We start from the raw sequence: 23,883 nt of genomic DNA, 5'->3' as shown, positions 1-23,883 counted from the left end.
TCAAAAACTCGTACGGGACGACGAGGATGCGAGTTGAAATGCGCCGTGACTTTCTTCCATCCTGCCTAACCGACCGACTGCTGCTACTACATAGCCGGCGTAGCGGCATGACGCGGACTCACGTGATTGGCGCCTGCGCGTCGCTGCGCCGCTACCGCCGCCGCTACGCAGTAGCAGCAGTCGGTCGGTTAGGCAGGAAAGTGGAAGGTCGCGATGCATTTCAACTCATATCTTTGTCATCTCGTACGAGTTTTTAACGCGAGCGAGTGTTTCGAAAGTGCCGTGGAGTGTGAAGTGAAGTGTGTCGGGCGTTTGTGCCAACATCCGTCGTATTGGATACGAAGTCGTGTCGCGTTCAATCGATGTTTCATATCTTCTCCGTTGCCTCGTATCTCGAATTTTCGACGGATGTACCGGGAATGTCGAAAGCATAGTGTTGCGCGTTCTTTCACCATATTTCAATCCATTTGAGTTTATTTGAATCCAAACATACTTAAAGACTCTGAAGTGCGACTCTGATATTTTAAAACGAATTGTTTAATAAGTTTAATTGATTGATTAATTAATTGATGAACTGAAACAGTCTATAGTTACGACTGTTATGAGATAATTAGATATCGGAGGAAAATGAAGAAATTCAACGACAAAGGGTGCGTTTACTTTGGAACGCTCACGCGTTGTAAGCATCATTTCATCCTTCTTGTTTGTAAATATTAAACAAAGATGTTTAAACAAATGATGTTTACAAGTGCTGAGCGCGAAAGTGAACGCAGCCAAGGAAGAAGCCTATAATACTGTCAAAGTTTTTTTTTTAAACGTTTTTTAAGGACAAATTCATAAGAAATCAATGTCAAATTAATTTAAAAATAAATATCAATCCTGAGCGCAAATTAAATAGCCGCGCGAATGGAAAACGACAGAACGGAGAAGTGTGGACAGTGCGAAATATGAATCCATATCGCGATGCGATAATTGCGATATACGCCTACGCGCGGAGCTAACGCGTTTTAAACCGCGAGTGGCGCATCTTCATGAGGTACGTGATTCGTGGCCGTTCTACCTCCCGCCATGCTCCACTCCCCCCACTACGTCCGAGCGTATCGTACAGTACGGACGGACGGACAGGCGGCGGCGGCCATATTATCAGTGAGGTGTCAGGTGTCAGTATTTTCTGAACGTGACGGGATTTTTGGGTGTGGATCGCGCGATTTCCTGTTTCGCCGGCTGTCGCGGGGTTAGTAGCGCGAGCGCCAGGCGGGCCGTCGTCGTGGATGCGGTGCGGCACACACGTGTCACGGGATCCTCGGGGTGCGTGCAAGCAGAGAATCAGGTAAGCGCGTGCCGTCGACGTCGCCGACGTCGCCGTCGCTGTTTCCGCTGTCCGTCGTCAGTCGATGTCGTCGCGCGCGGGTGCCAGCGTTCGCTCGGCGACCATCCACTCCCCCGTCGTCGCGACGAGGTGCCTGGGGGTTCCGGATGGCGCCCGAGGGAACCGGCGTTCGTCGCCGGTAACGTCGGTTATGCGGCGGTTTTTTCCCTCCCCCATCCCCGCTCCACTCCGCTTTGATCGCGTTCGATGCCGTTTTCGATCTAGCGCGTCGCGATCTGAAACGCGTGATTCAGAAACGCGTGACGGGGAGCCTAGAGTCGGTCAACCGAGGCGACTTTGCGGTTCGACCTCGTAACGACGATGACGACGACGATGCCGCGATCGGGGCCGGTCGCCGCCGCCGCCGCCGCCTCCTCCTATTCCTCCGTGGTGCAGCGCTAAAACACGGCGCGTGATATATCCCCTCGGGAAGGAGTCACGAGGAATCGAGGTTGTGCGCGGCGGCTCGCCGGAAAACCGGTTCGATTGTACCGACGTCGTCGGTTAGAGCTAACTGCGTGTAACTTAATTTTCTTTCTCTCTGCGTGTGCCACGTTTACCGACCTCGTCGTCGATTCCACGTCGCCGTGATTTCGGCGATTCGTATATTCGTACGTATGCGTTGGACTTTTGCGCCCGTTTGCAAATGCAACTTTGATCTCGGGTCAACTGTTACAACTTTTTATCTTTTTTTTGTTTAGTTGTATGAATTAGAAAAAGATAGAGTAAGTTAACCGAGATTAATTGACAGAAATAGACGTCAATCAATGATCAATGATTCTTATTGATAATTGAATTTGTTAAAAAAAAAAAACTAAATTGAGCGTGACGAAACTTACTTTATTACCACAAACAAATCGTAACTGCTTTTTTTATTTTATATCGAAGTTTAAGAAATAGAAAATTATAAATTGATCGAGCAAAGCGACTTTTCGTAACGTTGATATCAATTGTATTTTTTTTCCGTCGTATTGGAAATTTAGGGAGCAAGGAATGTGATTTGTAAAGGGATATAGAACGACAAATTGATTAATCAAGCGACTAATCCGATTGCACCCGCATCTTTTCCTTTTCCGTCCATCGGGTGTCCCGAAGTTGCCAACGCGGTTGTATTCGAGACAAATATTATTGATATATTCGGTATAAATATTTTGACGAGTTTTCACATACATACGGTTTGGAATGATAAACGAACGTCCCTCAATTAATCCTCGCGTGCGAGCTACAATGAAACTCCTTCGATCTCATTCAACAACCAAAATAACAGAACACCGGCTTTTCACGACCTTAAGGATGTAATTTACTATTTGTTTATTGTGTCTATAGAGATAGTCTTTTAAAATTCCTATTCCTATTCCTAGTATCTAATATTCTTCCATTGTGCACGAGGCTTAAGATGCCACGTATAGAACTTTAATTTGAACTGTTATTTTCTCAGAAACCACACGGTCAATCGGTTTTGTAAAATTTGAATAAAATATTGATTTCGGTTTTAAATAATATGCTACGTAATTTTGTAACAGATCGAAGCATTTTAATTCTTCAGTTACATCTTAAAATTTCAAGCCACAAAACTGTTAGCTTGATTCTTACGATTACACTGAATTAAAAAAAAAAATGAAATAATATGAATTAAAACGTAGTTTTATTCAATTATGTCCACTTCCACCAATGTAGATTAACTTTGATTTCACTTTAATTTACCCTTTATCTTTTTCCAATTCTTAGAACTAAAGAAAGATGAAGTGTAAGTTAAACCGAGATCAAAGTTGATCCGTGTTACTGAAAATAGGCATTAAACATCGAATCACGGGCTGTCATAAAACTAAGTAGTTGATTCGACAAAATTTTATTCAATCATGTATATTCATCACTTTTTTCTTTTAAATCTTTTGTTTCATTAATATTGAATTAACAAGATATTTCCAGTTTAGACCGATGCTGTTGGTTGGTTCAGCAGTATTTTTTTCTCACAGTCAGTGTAGAAACTCGACAACGTTGTGTCATCGGCGAACGAACGACGTCTCTCTCTCTCTCTCTCTCTAGGACTAGGAGGTTCCTCTAGGTATCCACTAGACTATCTCGTGGGAGCGACACTCTGTATAAGAAAACCTGTATGAAACACCTAAAGCAAACGCGAATTTTAGAAAGGAATCGCCAGGTTGACAACTCGACGAACACGTCGCGTTCTCTACTTTCGCGTTGTCCCTGATCGCCGATCACGTTACACGTGTCACGAGCGAAAGAAGGAAGAAGGGGGCCCGGGAAGCGACGCGCGACGTCGCTTCGTGCGTTCGGTTCCTCGGCTGTCGGCTCTGCCCCATCCATACATCCATCCGTCCGTCCCGGAGTCCGGAGCCCCATCTTGGTGTCCGCGCGACACGGCTTCTTCACCTCTCACTGAAACCCGTACAGGGAGGTTACGTTGCAAGACACGGTACCTCGGCGGCCCGTACATGCTCGCTGTCGCCCCGCGGCGCCTTTCTCGTCGAGAAATCCTTGGACGTTCATTCTCGTCGCACGTGTAGCGTTTAAACGTGGCCGCGGCGAGCTCATCACGCGTCGTTCACACCGAATCGCGATCGTCACGCGAATAATAGCGAATATTTAATTGGACGCATCAGTGCGTACTAGTGCACATTAAAGCCGTCGTATGCAAATTCATGTGAAGATGTGTGCTTAGTTAAATCGCGAAATCTTCAATGTACTTTATTATTGTGCTGTTTGATATAATATATCAGATATATTTTATCATTCGAGATATTTGCAGTTTATTTTTACATTTAGATTAGAGATCAGTGTATAATGGCTTTAATGTGCATCAGTGCGCACTAGTGCTGTCCAATCAAATTCGTAGTAGTGTGATTCAATGTCGAAGAGTAGAGATGAAAATGACTGGAAAAAAACTAGAAATGTTGAGTAAAAGAAAATGTTTTTTACTGTAGCCTTGAAGTTTTTTACTCTGATAAATTTATTTCTGTATGAAGATAAGTATGAAGATAAGAATTCCGTATGAAAATTAACGTAAACGATAAAAATATAGTACAATGATGATGAATATCTTTCAATGACGGAGTTTAGCGTGTCAGTAGGAAGCAGGAAATGAATTTAAAGCTCGTGTTATTTTTTGAATAAACATTTCTCTTTTGTATTTATTTAATCAACACAGAAATATTAAATAATATCGAAATAAGATATTAAACGTTTTAATAATAAATATTAAAAAAAATAAATTTTATGTTTTTTTTTTAATTATTTTAGTATAGACAAAAAGTACAATTTTTTATCTTAAAGAAAAACTAGGTTTTTACTCACAATCAGCTCCTTACTCCGAATTTAAAAGTATCTGGTTTTTTCATCTCTATCGAAGAGTCACGTGTTGAATCACGTTTTTTGCGTTCCGGAGTAAATTAATTCGATTAATTCGGAGTAAATTAAAAACTTTAATAATGCCAACCTGTATGCAAATATTTATAATATTCATCTGTAATATTTTTCCACCGTTTCTCTCGACGTAAAATTGGTACACACATAATTTTGGGACGCTGACTAATTGCGGTTAATTTCTTTCTGATTATACTTGTAAAAATACAAAGAACCGAATATGCTAATATTACGAACCGTACGTCTTCCGAAGGAGACCGTCGAGTTCGACAGTTTTGAATTAATGTCTTTAGCTCGTCACGCACGCTTATATTTATTGGCCGGAGTGTCAGTCAGCGCTGCGTTTCGACATGTTGTATAATATGTATTTTCGTGGTGATGTCATTCGTTATTTTTCAATTCCGCGCCGGAATTGAATTCTTCTTCCTTCTCTTTCTTACCCATTTGGAAAGGGTAGTTTATCGCTCTCAAGAACACGCGGAGTCGCTCAACAAGGGATTATCGTGGTAAACCGGCTTCCTTCCGCGCAACTGTTGATACTTCAGTCACTGTCAATCTTGTATGATTTGCATCGTCGTAAAACATAAACGTTGGAAGTCCAGACATTCGTTGTCGACGTATAATTATTTTAGGATTTATGTGTCGCATCTCAAAGTATTATCAAAAGTTCAAAAATTTCATACATTATTTTATTATTACGTTCGAATCTTTATGTAAAATTTGAACATGATTCTCTTGTTGGATTTTAAAAATTATTTATTTTTTTATTTATCTTTGGTTTTTATGTAAAAAAAACTTGTAATACTTAATTGCAAGTTTAATGAGGAAGTAGCATTACGAATAGAAGTTTTTACATATGCTAATAAAACTCCAATAAATATTTGCATATAAATATGTAGATCCAAATGAACTTTTGAATATATAAATATTAAACATTATTTAAACATTTATTAACTCTTAATAATAATTTACTTAAAATTACAGCAAAATAAGATGCTGCATCATTGTTATTGTATAAACCATCATAAGTTTTTTTATTATTTTTTTCTTTACAGCTGGTTTCAAAGTCTAAATTAGAATATTCACGATCAAAATTTTTTATTATAATATTTAAGAAATAAAATAGTATAAATCCAAGTTTTTAAATTTCAATAACTTTTACCTGGTATTGTAGAGCTGAAACATTCTTAAGAAGGCGATGCAATATATTTATTATTTAATTACATATTTATATATTTATTTATGCAAAAAAAAATTGTCGCATAATTTTTTGATTTTGTAAATTTTATTGAATGGTTTTTTTGCTTCTTCATTATTCTGTCGTTTCTTTTTATTTAACTTTAGTTAAATATCACATTTTAATATTTAATAATGTTTCTCATACAAGAGGACTTTAAGTGTTTTTTTAATTTTTTTTTAAATTTTTTTTCGTAGAACATGATCATAAATGTTTCGTATGTAATAATAATAATAATAACAGCAATTAAAACACATTTTGTTTTTTATAATTGTCTATACTTTTTATAATTGTCTATACTTTTTTCAAGAAAAGAATAAAAGTGTTGCTTGATTTACAAAACCCAATGTTTTTATCATTAAAAATCAGGAAATTCTAAGTTCTAAAATATCCAAAGAAGCAATTCATTAACATAAAATTTGCTATTTGAGCTATAACAGAATTGATAAAACCACTCTTTCTGGAGAAAATTCTAGATACTTTCATACACATACACACATACATACACACATAGTCCGCAAAAAATACTTCTACAATTTTTAAGACTAAAAATCAATTTTTAATTGTCAGGATTGTTGCGTTTTTCTTGAGCTCAGATTTGGCATACTAAACCGTACCTTTGAAAGACAGGAGAATCAGATACATTTTTTTTTGTGAGAAAACTCCGGTTTCCGGGCATTGTTCCGCAAAAATTGCCGCTCTTCTCTCTCCTCTAAGAAAAGACCGGACGTTCGTCATACAAATTAGCTGTTAATTACATGTGTATTGAATTCGGTGTTTTTTACAATTTAATTACGATGTTCAGTGTGCCAACGTTTATAAGCAAATCTGTCATGTAAATCGTGTAAAGTTAATTTATTAATGCAATTCTTTTCGGTTCTCCGAATTTTCAAGGATTCTATTATCATATATATATATATATATATATATATATATATATATTGTATTATTATATTAACCCTAAAGTGCTACTGGATCAGAGCTAATTCGAGTTTAGTGCATCTTTTGTTATTAAAATTTTAATAGTCTAAATTATTTAATAAATTTTTTTATTTCAAAATTGTGTTATAATAAATTTGATTTGACTGCACTGGTATGCACTAGTGCACATTACAGCCGTTATGTATTAATCTAAGTGTAAAAATAAAATGCAAATATTTCGAATAATAAAATATATATTTCATCCAACCGCACAATAAAGTATATTGAGGATTTCGTGGTTTAATCCATTTATATATTTAAACACATATTTTTACGTCGATTTGTGTACGACGGCTTTAATGTGCCTCCAACTGAATTTGCAATTGGTTCAATTATTCTAACTCCTTGCAAATCTATAAAATAGAAAAAAATCTAAAAAGATTCTTAAAAATATAACAAGAATTTCTAAAAGAATTATGTAGCTGAATTTTCAGAGTAACATTAACTTGAGAAAAATATGAACAACGTTCTATTAATATAAAGGATATTTATTTTATATTCATATGCTACTTTATACATTACGGCGAATTAAAAAATAATTACGAGATTCAAAAGATTTAAAAGATCGATGCGATAGACTAGCCACGATCAATAAAATCAGCGATTAGAACTTGTCGAAACGCAACTTCGGAACGAACAATTGAATTATCGTTGGATCTATCCACCGACTCTCTTATTTTTGTCGCGCATTTAGCGATTGAAACAACACCCACACGATCGGATCTTATCTAGTCGTCGTCGTCGGTTCCGAAACGCAAATCCTCGCGTTACGAGATCTTCGGCGCGCCGAGCCATTACACTACAGATTACAGTATAAATGGTCACAGCTCAGCGCTAAGTGGCGCTAAATGGAGATAAGCGTTTAAATGCCGTGATTCCCGTATTTTATTTGCCCAATGTCAAGATCGCATCGAGTGTAAACACGGGATAATAATTAGATGGCTCGTATCTAGCGTCGGCGGTTGGTGCCCACACAGTAATACTGTTCGGGCGAGACAGAATTCGCTTTTATCGCGACAGCTTCATAATTTCATACGACGAGCGCTAAGCATTAGCGGCTAATTAAGATCAAATCGATAGCGCAATTTGGCAATCGATAGCGAGCGCTCGTAACGTATTTCTAATGCCCGGCCGCCACGCTGGAGATTACAATATAAATGGTCGTTGAACAGACCTGAGACTTGAGCGATCGTAAATCGTAAGAGGCACCTCGGATTACCTTGGTTTCTTTAACCTTTCTTTTTCTTCTCGTACCGTTTGTATCAGCAAGGTCGAGCAGAGTATCATATCGCGGATAAATAGCTGCTTCTTACTATCAACAATTATGGCTATTGAGATATCTCTTAACGGCGGTTCATTAATCGTCGTCTAAGTAGCGGCGAGCCAATACGTTACGTTACTACATCGCATAATAATCATTTTATAATCGCTCCTCAATATTTCTCGTCGAGTAGATCAAGGAATCCAGATTAACAGGGGGGATTTCTTTACTACAGTTAGAAATCCGCCTATTCGCCACTTCCGGCTGTTATCGATAGGTGCGTGTATCTCGTGTTCTCTCTGTAGTTGTCGTCTCGGCCTTTCGCCGACGAAGTGCGCGACGAGAGGCGAGAGATAACGGCGGTTCAACGAACGTCTGGGCGCTGGGTCGGGTCCTAGATAAAGGGGGAATGCTAGACGGTGCAGAGGGGGCAGATCACGCGACGATTAGGCACTCCTCGGCCACGGCGGATGTCGGTCACGCGGATTTGCATCGCAACTCGTTGTCCCCCCCTTTTCCTCCGCGTGTTTCGTACGCGGCAGTACAGAAACTGTTCCGTACGACGCTTCAAATCCGGCGCCGGATGTACATACAGCCAGACCCCGGAGATCAAGGGGGATTACGAAAGTTTATCGAGAGATATCGCGAAAAGCTCGTGAGGATCAGGCTAAGCGAGCGGTGACAGGTAGTTGAACAGCCCGTATACTCTGCATCCCGCGTCTTCTGAGGCGTGTGCACGCAACGACTTATGTAACCTCGTATGGCTACCTGCTATTCCTACAAGCGCATTAATATTGACATTTGCTTAAAGCAACCAGCGATATAGCCAGTCTAATTTCGAAATGATATTTTTTTTCCTCCTTCGCGTATCAACCGCGCGAAACTAGGTCAATCCTACATTAATCTTGATACATCGAGTGTACTCTATAAGCTCGTAATATTATTTCATATTAAATAATATTCCTCAAATATTAGTAAAAATGATTATGTGCCCATTTCTAATAATATTATATGAATATTATATGAAGAAGTAAATAATATTATTTACTTCAATATTTTTAATTATTGGGAATATTGTAACTTTTAAATGTAATAATTATAAAGTTTATGAATATTTTATGCATAATAATTTATATTAATTTTTTACCACAATAATATTCGTTGGATATTTTTATAATATTTCTAAAATATTAATAAAAATGGTTATGTGTCCACTCCTGATAATATTATATAAATGTTATGTGAAAAAGTACGTAATATTATTTACTTCAATATTTTGAATTATTGAGAATATTCTAATTTTTAAATGTAATAATTATAAAGTTTATGAATTTTTTATACGTAGTATGAAGAAGTAAATAATATTATTTGCCTCAATATTTCTAATGATTGGCAATATTCTAACTTTTAAATGTAGTAATTATAAAGTTTATGAATATTTTATATATAATAATGGAAATAAATAATTTACATTAATTTTTTATCACAATAATAGGACTTTTTCATAATATTTTACGTAGTATATTGAAGTAATATATTACAAATATTATGTAAAAATGGACGTATAACATTAACTTAAATATTTTTACAATATTGATAATAATATTATTTTAATTTTTAATAATATTTGTATAATATTCTAGGACCTATCGTGTGCCTATCGGGAAAATTTACATGCGCGGACTTATTTCATACACCGGACGTACGTGACATTACGAGTTCTTTGCATAATCGTTAGTCCTTGTGAGATATCCGTTTTTAAAGTAATGATAATAATAAATAATTAACGCAATTGTGAAACTTGTCACTGAAAAGGGCTGCATCTTCATTACGGTGAAAGTAACTCGTCTAACAATGAGTTTGCATCCGGCACTTAAGCGTCGCTGGTAATTAAAATTAACGTCGGTAACTATTGTGACGTTGAAACTGTTGCACAAATTAGTTACGTTGTTAGCAGAGATTGCAGTCTTATCTTGTTCTCTCTCTAGTAAAAAAAAAATGTTCTCAATTTTATACTATTTGGTTTTTTTTTAATTTTTTACAGTATCTTATTAACGGTTTTTATTCTTTTTTTTTTTTTTTTATAATTTTGTGTTAACATAACGCGTTGTGTTATGTAATACATTGCTATAAATTGTAAAACGATCTTTTATATCGTGCACAGGTATATAAAATGTTATGCCAATAATAATTATCTGGTATATTAAGTGATTTAAACGATTGCGTGAAGGAGGAAGCTTTACACAATCTTTTTCTGTTGCTTACATAAGCGTTGTTATTTATAAATCTTTGGAGCCTCTACTATTATGATTTATATTACACTTAAAATAGCACGATAAACCGCAACACTTTCAAAACAAGTATCGCGATATTGATTATTAGAACCGATGACAAAACGTACGACGGAATTATCTAATGTTAATCTCGCGTTAAGAACGTAAACGTCGTTTTTCAAAAGAAGTTTAATTATTGTTGTAGAAGATCTGACGTTTATCTAAAAACTTAAACTAGGATGATGTCTTCAGAGGTTTATCGCGGTCTTGATAACGATCACAATCGATCGCGATTGGTATATGTCATCTATTAAATCGTTCCACCTCACGTAAAGTCAATATTAAATTTGAGTTTTTTTAAATCTGGTTTAATTACGCTGGATTAATTACATATGCATACGTCTATGTTTTGTACTACTGAATGATCTTTGATACTCGGGAAGCACACGCGAGTCATTTATATCTTACTTAGCATCTCGAGAACGAGTCGAGTCTCTGTCATAATCAAGCGTCTGATCAAATATCTGTAATTACGTACCTGCCAACATGTCTGAATGTTGTGTGACATTAGCAAGGTATGAAGAGACATTTTCAATGATGGTATCACGATATCAAATGCCGTCTAAAAATGAAAATCATCCGGATGTATTCGCGAAGTGAGAATACAAAGAATTTGTTAAGTAAATTTCGACGTATAAATCATCTTCGTGTAAACAACTAGATTTTTTAATCGGCACTGTATTTCTGTTTCAGAGGGATAGTTCCGCTGTTTAGTACGAGAGAACACAGCTGCCACGATGCCGAAGTCGGTATGTATCCCTTGAAATATCAAAATATCTTTCAAATCTTTAACCGTCTTATTTTTAAAAGTTCAATTTTTTTACAAAGTAAATTTTGGTTTTAAAATTCTGGGGGATAATCTTTAAAAGATGATTTAATAAACTGCAGTGTTGTAATTTATAATTAGTTTTTGACGTAGAGGTAATTTGTAACGTGCAGGTCTCGCTTTAATAATTGGCAGCAACCTGACACTTTGTTGTGAGAAAAGATTTAAAAAGGATGCGAAGCGAGCGGAAGACATTAGCGTCGAGGCGAAATATCAGGAAAAAGATATTATCCGAATATATTTCCGAGTCGCGACTCGCACACGGAATGCCATCGAATCCAGCTTTACGACACTGATCGAAAATGGTTCGCGTTCACTGTGCAGTAATTTCCGTGCGATAAGATAGGTATTCGACTTGTTCGTGCAACTTGTCGCGGTCATACATATCTTGCAATGTTGTCGACATTTGAATAAGCCAAACTGATCCGTTCTATGAAGTAAAAAAATTAAGTAAAACTTGTAGAAACAGATCGCGCGTTTTGGTACAATAATTAAAGAATTTATAGAAAGTGAAGCTAATCAGTTTGACTCTTAAAAGACTCTGTTTATTAGGAGAGAAATCGGGAGAGGCGATTAATAATTTCGGTTAGTATTTTAAGGATTGGGTAATATATTTTTTTAACTAAATTAAGGTAAAGGTAATGTCTTACAAAATTAGTTACGTTAAAAGTTATATGAACAAATAACTAGTTAGTTAAAAGTTAAAATTAAATTAAGTTAAATTTAATTTTGAAAAGCATTTTTATTAAACGAAAAATTCGTAAGTTTTTGAAGTTATAATGTTAAAAATATTATGAAATTTAATGTATTTTTACGTTAACACATTAATTATTTAATATATCTATTGCATAACTGAAAAACATGTGCATGAAACTTAATGCACTTCTGACAACATTAAATATTTTTAGTGTACCTGCTTGAAATTTGCTTTTGTTGCATTCCATTTTGCTACCTATTTTTAACAATGTAGATTACTCTAAATGACTACAATATGTACTAAAAAATATATTATGAAAAATATTATGAAATGTATTTTTATGTTGAATATTAAATTTGAAATACGTTAAATTTAATGTTTCTATAACTGAAAAGTGCATGAGTGCACTTTCAATAACATTAAATGTTTTTGATGTACCTGTTTGAAATTTGCTTCTGTTATATTATATTAAATTCTCTTATTTTTATTAATGGATCATCAAACAAATTTAATACTAAGTTTATATAAAATAAACAAAGAAATATTTTTATTTAAGAATTTATTTTTCTTTTATAATTTTTTTTCTTTTACTTAGAAAAATTTTTTACTTTGAAGAAAAATTAATAAATTAAATTGTTTAAAAAAAAACTAGTTAAAGATAAAAATTAAATTATTTAAAATTACGATAAAAGATTAACTTTTTAATTAGCTATTACCTAATCCTGGTTTTTTCATGTGAAGAGATAATCTCCATCGTCTCTTTTTTTCATAAATGCCTGCATCGTTACAAGTCGCAGCTCTGCATGATTAAACCATTAAATTGAGTTTAGTCATCGGATAGACATACACTTTGTACTCGCTGTTAGAGTAAAACGGAAGAACGATACACATCTTGCTATTTGATCCAGCAAAGCGATGAATAATGAACGGAAACTACCGTATTTCTTGGCCATGAAGACCGCTTCTAAGTTGTCATTATCTTTTCCATTTTTTTGTTAACGTTATGCAAAGTAATATCTTTTACTAAAATCGGCGTAAATGATCACTTCGCAGGCGTAAAAATAAAACCATTATGTAGACCTGTGACTCGTCTGCCATTCACGATTGAATTTCTTTTTTTACGTAACTTCATTATGTAATTCGCGACGCGTACGAAAGACAATGAATCTTCTGAATCGTATGTGCGTCTACTTTTTTCCCTCGATTCAAGAAGTTACTTTCTCACTTTATTCTCCGCGCAATGTATCGAACGCGGTTTCTTGCTCTTCCACGAAATTCAGTTTGTTTATGCGAAACGAATGATGGCATCGTCTATTTAAACCAGACGACCGATATACTTATTTGCATAAAACCGAAACGGTCACGTTGCATGACGTGGAACTGATTTACAGTTCGAGTCGAAGAAAGGCCAAACGCTAAGCCATTTCGTCAATTTCACTCGTTTTCAATCCGAGGATAGTCACGTAGAGTGTTTTCTACGTCCGAGCATTAGAAAAATGAAACTCACGTCACAGGAAATTTTTTTACTGATTCAAAATCTATACCCATCTTTTTTTCGAAGATTCTGATTTATATACACGAGAAATAAGTTATGACAACGACTCTGATTATGGACTTATATATTTATAGTACATATATTTATAGTACATACTCTAATTGTAAATTAATAACAATGACTTTTAACCGAGATGTAAAAATCATCCCACGTGATTGTTTGTGAGGGAAAAAAGGTTTACTATTTCTGGATTAAAAGTCACAGAATGGCAGTTGACAGGCAATTGAAAATGTTCGTTCTTTTTTCTATTCATTGCTCGTTCCAATCGTGGACATCTCGCGCCGTGTAGGTCGACGACATAAGGAATGCGATATCGCGTATGTCGCAAACGTGAAAGGCATCGGCCTTTAGTGCATCCAAGAGGTTGAACAGCCGTGCAACGAGCGAGTACTTTACCCGGCTTGTACAGCTGCTGTGAACTCCTGGACTTTGCTCATTTTTTTTCTTTCGACGGAGGAAGTCTTTCTTTTTTTCCGAGTCATTCTTCATAAAAACTCTCACGCGACTCGCGATGATCAATCAACCGGCGATGAAAGTCGCGAACGAATAGCGCTTTGGGACTTCGATGTCGTAACTTTTAGTTAATAACGTTTATAAGCAACGCTACGTATATAACTTGTAACGTCGTTGAAATGCTCGCCGGCAACATTACAATGTCGGCCTCGTGAAACAGGATTCCGCTCGTTCACTGGGACATCCTGCGCTAACTCGATACGAATAGCGCGAAACCGCGCCACGTTCCGCTGCCTACGTGTTGCACCGGCATCGAATGCATCTGGCAGGCTCGCGCGCGCGCGCGTGCGCGCGCACGCACGCGTTTAACTTCCGCATCCTCAGGAAGTTCGCGGTAGAAGCGAAAAAATTACGCAATCAATTCAGTATGCATGCGTGGAAAGAGAGTACGATTGCAACCAGAGTTGAGCGTTTACGCGTAAAATATAATCTAAATATAAATATAATTATGTGTACGTAATGTAAATTATGTTTTACTAGTCACCTATATAAATAGTAATCAATGGATTGTAGAAAATTCACATTTTATCGGAAATAGTGAAAATTATATTCAAAGTTTCCATTTTTAATATTTTATCTATATTTTTATTTTATGTTTAAAGCCACAAATATAACAGTCTTATAATTTAACCCTTCGTAGTCACACCTCTTGAAAATTTTGTTACATTCGGGTCACATGGCTATCAAAATGACCCCAGCGAATTCAACCGGTTGCTATATTCACAGTTTTCATTCTTTGAAGTAAAAAAGATTATTAAACGTATTTTTATTGAATTTTTATTAAGCCTACAATATTTTGCAGCATGTAAAAATTGAAAAAAAATTTGCAGATTTGGGTAGTAAAAACACCGCGAATGATAACTTCCAGAACATAACATACACATATAATGTTTGATGGGCACATATAACTAGAAACTTCCTGGGGTCGAACCTGGCAGGTGCTTTTGTGCTGAGCCATTCATCATAAATTTAAAAAAAAATATATATATATATATATGTTTGTTTCAACTTCACAAGTAACTTTTAACTGGAAAGTACCTATTAACAGAGATATTTTTTCTTCCCAGTATTCACAATAATTACTTTATCAGTTAAAATACATAATACTACAAGGAAATTTCGAGGTGTAGAGCAGAGAAGGAACGTCAATGTAATATTAGTATTTTATCAAGTCAATATAATATTCGTATATATAGAAGGTGGGTTCTAACTTGCGACCTGTTTCTTACGAGTCTATCGCTCTCGCACGGAATCACACGACGCATCCCAATTTTTGAACATACCTTAATATAAAAATACGGTAGTTTTATAAAGATGTTAATTGTAGCATTAAACAAAAAACATAAAAGTAAACATTTTTAAAAAACGAGTTTTACTCCAAAAATCATAATTTAAAAAAATTTTAATTTTTTTGGTGAAAAAATTAAACTTGGAACTTTAAACTTTTTTTCAAATTAACCCCGTGTCACGAAGGATTAATCATTTTTCTCTGTATTGTGTGTGTGCGCGCGCGCGCACACACACACACAATACAGAATTTATAATTACATTATTCGTATTACCTACACGAAAAAGATTCATGTAAAAATAAAATATATAACATGTAAATATTCCATGTAGATGTAATCTTCGAATTGACGACACAATCCTGATTGTAACGGTCACACATTCGCAAATTGGCCGGGCGGGCGGCGCCCGGTTTCCGAAAAACGTTGGAATCAGGCGGGGTCGTTTCCTTCGGCGGCACCCGGTATCGGCGGCGCGCGCGGCGCGCGGTGATTGGTCGTCGCGCCGCCGACCGGCTCGCCCCACGTGACCGCGTTCGTGCGTATTCGGGCGCCGCCGCCGCTGCCGCGCGCTCACTCGCTCAAAGCGGGAGAAGCGTTACGCGACGTAGAGCGCGTCGCGTCGCGGAGTTGGAGGGGAGAGTGTCTGACGGTTGCACTTGTATTTCGGAGTCCCATTGTCCGGAGACCGGCTCGAAGGCCGATCGCGTACGTTTGTTCGTTCGCTCGCTTGTTGGTACAATCCATCAATTTTGCGCCATCGACGTTATCGAACGCTGTTGTGTCGTGTTTCGGTATCTCGTATTCGTGTGCTCGTTTAGCTCTGTCCTCGAGTCTCGCGATTTTTATCGTGTGTGTTTTCCCCTGTGAAGGTGTTCAACGAATCTCGCAGACATGGTCGCCGGCGGCAAGATGGTAAGCCGGCCGTTACCGGCGCGACTAGTTTGAATTTCGTTCTCTATATCGCGATAAGAATACCTCGAAATTGCATTGACGCAGACTTACGAACGCAGACTTTCGAAGATACATCTCTGGATCCATTTAAATTTCTACAGTTATACGTCTGTATATGGAGTCTTCTATATATCGATAAAAATATATAAACATATATAAAATATATAAAAATATATAAAAATATATCGATAAAGTCGTTAATTCGACTAAAATTTTTAACTTGATTAAATTTCTTGAATTCAGATATTTATGTATTTAATTGTTAGATATATGAATGCTTAAAGTTCAAGTATTTTATGTGTTTGAGTTAAATACATAAATACTTGAACTGAAGAAATTTAATCAAGTTGAAAAATTGAATCAATTTAACAACTTTTTCTCACTGTGTACAGTACAGTACAGTTACAGTAGAATCTTTTTTTTTTAACGCTAACACATTTTTTGACACCTTTTCTACACTCTTGGGCCATGACGTTTCTGAATTTATTTACTTGTACAAGTATAAAAAAGTTTCTCAACGACTCACATACACTTTAACATCCTAAAAAGTATTACATTTATATGATTTGTTTAAAGCAAAATTGTATATAAATGTTACAACGAATTGTAGTGCGTTTAGTTTTTTTAAAGAAGAGAAATTTGCAGGACAAAATTGTCGAATCGTGTGTACTGAATATTGAAACACGGGTTTTAACGAAGGAATGTTGAAATGGGAATTAAAATGGAACGAATTTATTCTACCTCTCTTTCTCTCTCTTGAGAGAAAGAGATAGATATGAGGGGCCGCTTAACCGACGACGGTTGAGCTTCACTCTACCGGGTGACGCGTTTTGTTCGAGCGCCCTGACGGCGTCGTTTTATTTGCATGTGCTGTTATGTCGTGAAGATGAACGTGAGGGTGACGACGATGGACGCGGAGTTGGAGTTCGCGATCCAGCAAACGACCACCGGGAAGCAACTGTTTGACCAGGTCGTCAAGACGATCGGGCTGCGCGAGGTGTGGTTCTTCGGCCTCCAGTACACCGACAATAAGGGCGACCTCACCTGGATTAAGCTCTACAAGAAGGTAGGATATACTTACGTATTCGTCCCGTAGCGCTTCCTGCTTACCCTCCAGCCGGATTTAATCTTCCCGTAGTTTACTCGACACCCAACTGGAGATTCCAGGAAGCCAAGCTTCTTTGAACTTGTATCGAAGTCCATTCATAGGTTAATAACGTTAAAAAAATTCAAGATTTAATTAGCGTTAAACTACGCTAAGAAATAAAAAAAAAGAATTTTTTTGCCTTAAAGGTTAACAGTTACTTTTTATGTACTTGTAGCTGCTAAATGCGAATTTGAATGTGAAATGTCGTCTTCGTCAAATCAGAATTTTAAATGGCATTGAAACGAATTACAAAAAAAAAAAGATAAAAAAGATTTTGCAATATCGCAATTTTTTGGTTGCAAAAAATTAACTGAGATAAATGATTAGCATATCGGGATATCGCATATTTGGTACTTGAGTATAAATAATAAGTATAAAGATAGAATTTATATCTGAACTCTTTATGAAATTTAAAAAGAAAGTTTTTTTATGGCACTCACTCATGTTAAGGTCAATTATACTTTTTACAAAACTTGACTGTATAATTTGCAATCATGACCTAAATTTTCTAGAAGGTATTGTTAAATGTTGCTGCTATAAATTTTATATGTGACAAACAGTATTTTGGCAGATAAGAAAATAACGATAAATTTTTGTTATATTACCTAGAAATCTACTTGCATTAATAAGATATTTCTTCGAGTGATCAAATAAAAATAGTTTTAAAGTTGTACCTAATCTCACCGAAACTGATCTTACTAAATCTACGAATCTCCACTGAGGGGCATATTTAATTCTAAAAGACAAATTTCAACAAAGTATGACTCCTTTATATATCTTGGAGGTCGCTGAACAAAATTCAAATTCTAAAAATCCAATGATGATGAATATAAAAGTGTTATATTTTGTGGTTTGTCCTTTAAGCCCATTCTACTATAGCCGCAAACACAAGACCGTAATGTTGTAATGTAAGAAATGAAAATTATTCCATCACTTATGAGCTCTTAAAACCACGCCTCTTACAACTTTACGGCCTTATGTTATGGTTATTGTAGAATGAGCTTTATAATTAAATGTGCTCCTCTACGCGGCGCAGGTTCATAGATTAGGTAAGGTCAGTTTCAGTGAAGTACAATCTTAAGACTAGCCTTATTTGATTTATTTTTTATTCTATGGTAGTTTAGCTCTTTCGTTTCAAACTTCATGGAAGTTTATACACTGAGAAAAATATTTGTTAAAAAACTAAAATATTTAATTCGATACGTGCAATTAAATAATGAGTTGGTTTAATTAATTCTCGGTTAAAAAATTTGAATGGTTGACGTGAATAAATTATGTCTTTTTTTTGTGCAATTGTTGAATCAACCCAATGTTTAGTTGATTATATCGGACTAAGATATTTTAACAATCATTTTTTTCCAGTGTAGCACATTCCAGTTCAGAGTTATTAATTCTTGAAAAAAGCCAAAATTTCGATTTCTAGCTAAAGTTGCTATTAAAGTTATAGCAGATTTTCTCAAAATTTTGATGTGATGGAGACATTTCACGCTGAGATTTCATATTCAACAGTCAAAAATACATGCGAAATGACTCCTGAAACCTTAAGGCAAATTTCAGTGTTGTATTATTCATTACAAAAGTTAACATTTTTTTTATGAAGGTGTTAGCAAAAGGTATATTTTTCAAATTACACGTTAATTTTCATGAATCATGCGTCGCCTCAGACGCGGATTTGCGTAACGAGGATTCGCGGCCTTCGGCGTCGCGTTGCAAATCGTTTTCGAAGCGGCCCAAGTAATTCGCGACCGAGGATTAAAACCGGTCGGGAAACTCGCGCTTTTTGGATAGTTTCGATGGCGCGGATCGCTGCAAGCGAAAAATTTCGCCATGATCAATTTTCGGTGTTGACGGCAGTGAAAACTGAGCCTCGTGGTAACGGCAGTACGATCGTAGTCGCGTGACACGCGGGATCCATCCGCGCGTATCGACGCGCACGTTGGGAATGAAAGTGAATGGAAATGTACCCGAATTGACCAAGTCAGGCGACACCTGAACTGCATTTGCAGAATAACGTGTCCGCTTTGTAAAATTGTAATCCTGCATTATGGAGATATCGAAAGGTATAGAACTTTAAAATAGAAGAGTAGATATAGTTGGAATCATCAGAGCGGAAAACGTAAACGAATATTATTCGTTTACATATTGCGCTTTTTAACCCATTAAATCATCTGCGTGCTTTTCTGTTTTGAATCTTTTAAATTCTTGTATTATAATTTGGATCCTAATCCATTTTTAGACCGCAATTGGCGGGTTGAGTCGTAACAGTTAAAAAGTCAATAACTTTTAACTTAGTTAATTTTAAATAATTTAATTTTTTATTTTATCTAGTTCTTTTTAAAACACACGAACTTCTTAACTTTTCTCTAAGTTAAAAATTGATGATTATAAAAAAGAAAATAATTATAAAAGAAAAGATACGTTTTAACATAAAAAATATTTCTTTATTTCGTAAATATAATTTTCAAATGAAATATTAAACTTTCTTGATAATTCATGTTATAATTATTTTGAGTAATCTAACTTTAAAAAATTTTTAATTTAATATAAATACGGCTTTTCAAAATTAACTTTTAAGTTAATTTAATCTTATATTCTTTCTGCAAATTTAGTGCGATGGAATGAGATATCTGGAAAAAAACAAGATTGAAAGTGAAAGTAAATGTTGGTCTCTGTCTTTTTATTGACGAATATTCCACAAATGAATGATTTTGCCAATTTTTTTAGTAGAATAATTTGATATAATTTATAGGTAACTCAAATAATAATTTCATTGAATTGTTTTACTAAAAAAATAGCCAAATTATTTATTTATTGAATAGTTGTTAGAAAAAGGTCGAGATCTTTAGCTTTTTTTACCTCCACTTTCAATCTTTATCTTTTTTCCGGATATCCCATCTTATAGTCGATTAAATTTTTGGAAAAGCCATTCTTTTTATCTCTTAAATATCAATTGCTCCGGAAATCTTTGATTATAAGTCTCAAGTCATAAGCATTCTAAAAGGACGTCTACAGGTGTAGACGCTGCTGGAATTTAATGGGTTAATCTGGTAATTTTCCATATTTCCCATATTTCTTCACCGACTTACTTAATAACTACCAGTTTGAGGAAACTGTTCAACTGTGAAAAAAAGTATACAGGAAAAAATGAACGCGTGTGTCTCGTTGAAAGTTCCGCGAAGCAAGAAAGAAAGTGCATACTTTGGAAATAAATGCCGTTCGCACGTTTGTACAACGGCATTTTCCAGGTTCCCATTGTATCGATCTTGAGATTCGTCGCCAGGAATCATTCCCGACCAAGTTGAAACTTTTTTCTCGCAATTAGGATTTCGATTTAGATATATTGAGTTATCGGTATTGCATGTAATTTGCGTATTTTCGCAGTCGACCGTGCGTCAGATTTACGCTTACGCGCACGTAAAGTGTATGGAATTAATGCACGAAGTAGCAAGTAATTACCGACTTCCTAAGAAATTGCACGCACACAGCCCGTCGTAGAGGTTGTGCGCAGGGGTCCTAAACAGCGGCCGTTCGTGAAGTATTATACATTGAGCCTATTCACACGAAACCTGTTCTTAGACCCGCCTGGGACGCGCTGCAGTCGAGAGAGAGAGAGAGAGAGAGAGAGAGAGAGAGAGAGAGAGAGAGAGAGGTTTTCTAAGATTATATTCCCTTAATTTCTTTTAATTACTCATGTCGTCGTGTGTTGCACTTTGCTCCGAGGGTCGTTAATGTATTCCGGTATACCGTGAATGCTTATGTTAATCCACTCGATTTAATTCAATACCTTGGATCCTCTATTCATTGCTCTTTTTTTAGACTTCTCATTTATATTTTTAGTTTGTTTTCAGTTTCTCTCTAATTTATTCAGAGGATGGACAAAATATTGTGATTTAGGAATTACTTTTTTTTTTAATTAGTAAGACATTAATCTATCATTTATCTTTAATGTATATTTTATTCTTGTTTGAAATAAGGTTTTGCAAAGCATAAACAGTCATCAATGTGGAATGTCACTGTTCTTTTGGCAGAAAATTTTTTAGTTGATTATATAAATGATGTTGAAAAAAGAAATTTGCTTCTTGTTTTCCAAAATTGCCTTCTGTTTTTTTTTTTCAAATTTCAATGTTTTTCCTAGTCAACGTGACTGACTTAAATATCATCGAATTATCATAACTAATTTGGAGTCCAGAGTAACAAAGATTTTCTTTTTCAATATCTCTTAAAAGGAATTCTGCTCTCTTTAGAGAAGGATGGTATAACGTTGCATTTGATCGAGTATTTAAGCGCAGAATGACTATTTCAAATAAGGATAAAATCTGTATTGAGACAAATGATGAGCCAATCTTTTATTAATAAAATAAGCAGTTTAATATTTATAAGTATTTCCCAGGAGTTCACATTATTTACTCTATCTGCCGTGTATCTTTTCTGATGAAGTTTCGTTCAATTGACGTGACACCGTATACATTCGGCGAAAATCGTTTTTTACTTCATCATAGCGATGATAAAAGAGTTTCGTAGATCTTCGTCGGTGACAAATGCTGATGTCATCGTCTTTCAAGTGCGAGACACGTATTCGATGTCTTTATGCTTCTTTTTCTGATCGACCAGGAGAGCTGGTCTTTTAGTCAGAAGATTATCTTTGTTTCTAAAAGACGTCATAGAAACTCGCAAAGTTTTCCTGTTGGAAGAAATCGCCGACTAAACAATCGCAGAAGTTATCGCGAAAATTTACTAAAGTCTCTCTCACATTATTTTTTTCTAGATCTCTAAATATGTGGAGAAAAATAAATTCCAGACGTTTTTCTTTCTGCAGATTCGGAAGATAAATTGGATTTATTCTTTTTGTTTTGTACTTGATATATTTTCTGTCTTACCGTGGAGTTTTTTTTTTAATTTTATATGTTGAATCTGTATTAAATACAATCTGTAATTAGGTATTATTAATACATTATTTTCCAATTTTTACTTCGATTATTTTTACAAAGACCCTAAAGAAATATTTTGAAAAAATATTAGATGAACAGGGAGAAAAAAATCGAAAAAATATTATTCTATAAATAGAACTGCAAGAAAGAATGGGTTAATATTATTTTGTAAAAATGTTGAACTTAGGCGATCTTTCTCAAAGATCTCATCTTGTTGAAAAATATTGGGTGAATGCAAGAGTTCGTGCCGGAATGTCATTAGGAGAGTTGTATGACAGTGCTACTGATTGTTATATGTATTTCACATCTATGGAAAAGTGACATATTCAATGATAATTGAGCGAAACGTGTTTTAATTGAATTTAGTTGTGACAAAATTTTTGAAAATGAGCGAAGAAAAGTTGCATTTACATGTTATGCTTAAAGGTTTGGAAGAGTGTAACTGTTGGAACTATCGTAAAAAAAAAACATTTAAGATGTTTATCAGAATCGTGTAGTAGCAATTTAAACTATTAAGAAGCGGTTTGCGAAATCTGATGTTTTGATCTTTTAGATGTGTTGATCTCCACCATGCTCAGACACGTGCTGACGTTCTAAAGATCGACTTTGTGACGTAGATGATGACATTGTGCGCAATTTAGTGCAAAACAATTCACGAATTTCAACAGACGAAATTGCCAAGAGATTTATCATCGACCGCATTTCAAAAAAGATTGGGTGTACTTTGAAGCTCAATATATGTGCGCCGCGTTTGCTAACCGAAGCGAACAAATTGAATCGAGTTTCTGCAGCTGTTTCTTTGCTCGATTAAATAAAAAGTCGTTTTGAATTGACTTGCGACTGGCGATGAAAAATGGATCTTGTTACAATAATGTTTAATGTAAACGCACTTGAAAACTAGCAGATGAACGTGCAGAATTCAAAAGTCAATTTGCATGCTGTGAAGGTGATGCTTTTTGTTTGATAGAATTGCATAAGAATAATTTATTTTTAGCTGTTCTTTATTTGCCAACCTGTATAGAAAACTTTTTGGGATGAAATTAGAATTTCTTAAAAAAATTATAGATTCCGGTTGAAGGTTCTGTGAAGATTCGAATCAAAAGTGAAATGTTTTATAAACTAGATTTTAATTAGAAAATCTGAACAAATCCATAGCTCTTCCCTACATTATTCAAATTTTTAAAAAATTTTTATTTTATGTTAAAATCGAGCAAAATATTGAAATGCTTAAAATATTTATTTGTTTAGTTTTAATTAGTTTTATTCGTTAAATATTTAAGAAATTTTTTCAAGTATATAAATAGTTAAGAAATTTAAATACTGCAGTGGTAGATGGTTACATTTTTTATTCGATTTCACTTTTTTATAAGAAATATTAATTTCTCCAATTATTGGTTACAATAATTAGAGAT

The 23,883-nt window shown here is 35.2% G+C and overlaps 1 protein-coding gene across 2 annotated transcripts in view; it reads left to right on the top strand.

Moving 5' to 3' along the window:
- Positions 1-1,100: 1,100 nt before the first annotated feature.
- The window catches only part of LOC105197494 (moesin/ezrin/radixin homolog 1), a 37,672-nt gene continuing 14,889 nt past the window's right edge, over positions 1,101-23,883 (top strand). The window contains exons 1-3 of one of the 2 annotated variants that reach the window (XM_011163896.3): positions 1,101-1,330; positions 11,259-11,314; positions 17,283-17,462. In XM_011163896.3, the coding sequence (XP_011162198.1) occupies positions 11,303-11,314; positions 17,283-17,462 (192 nt within the window). In that variant the 5' untranslated portion in view covers positions 1,101-1,330; positions 11,259-11,302. Of the gene's footprint in view, positions 1,331-11,258; positions 11,315-16,107; positions 16,358-17,282; positions 17,463-23,883 lie in introns of those variants that run through there. The other variant, XM_011163895.3, reaches the window with a different exon arrangement.

The sequence above is a fragment of the Solenopsis invicta genome, chromosome 2 (genome assembly GCF_016802725.1).
Source record: "Solenopsis invicta isolate M01_SB chromosome 2, UNIL_Sinv_3.0, whole genome shotgun sequence".
NCBI lineage: Eukaryota > Metazoa > Arthropoda > Insecta > Hymenoptera > Formicidae > Solenopsis > Solenopsis invicta.
This window is presented reverse-complemented; position numbering and strand designations above follow the sequence as displayed.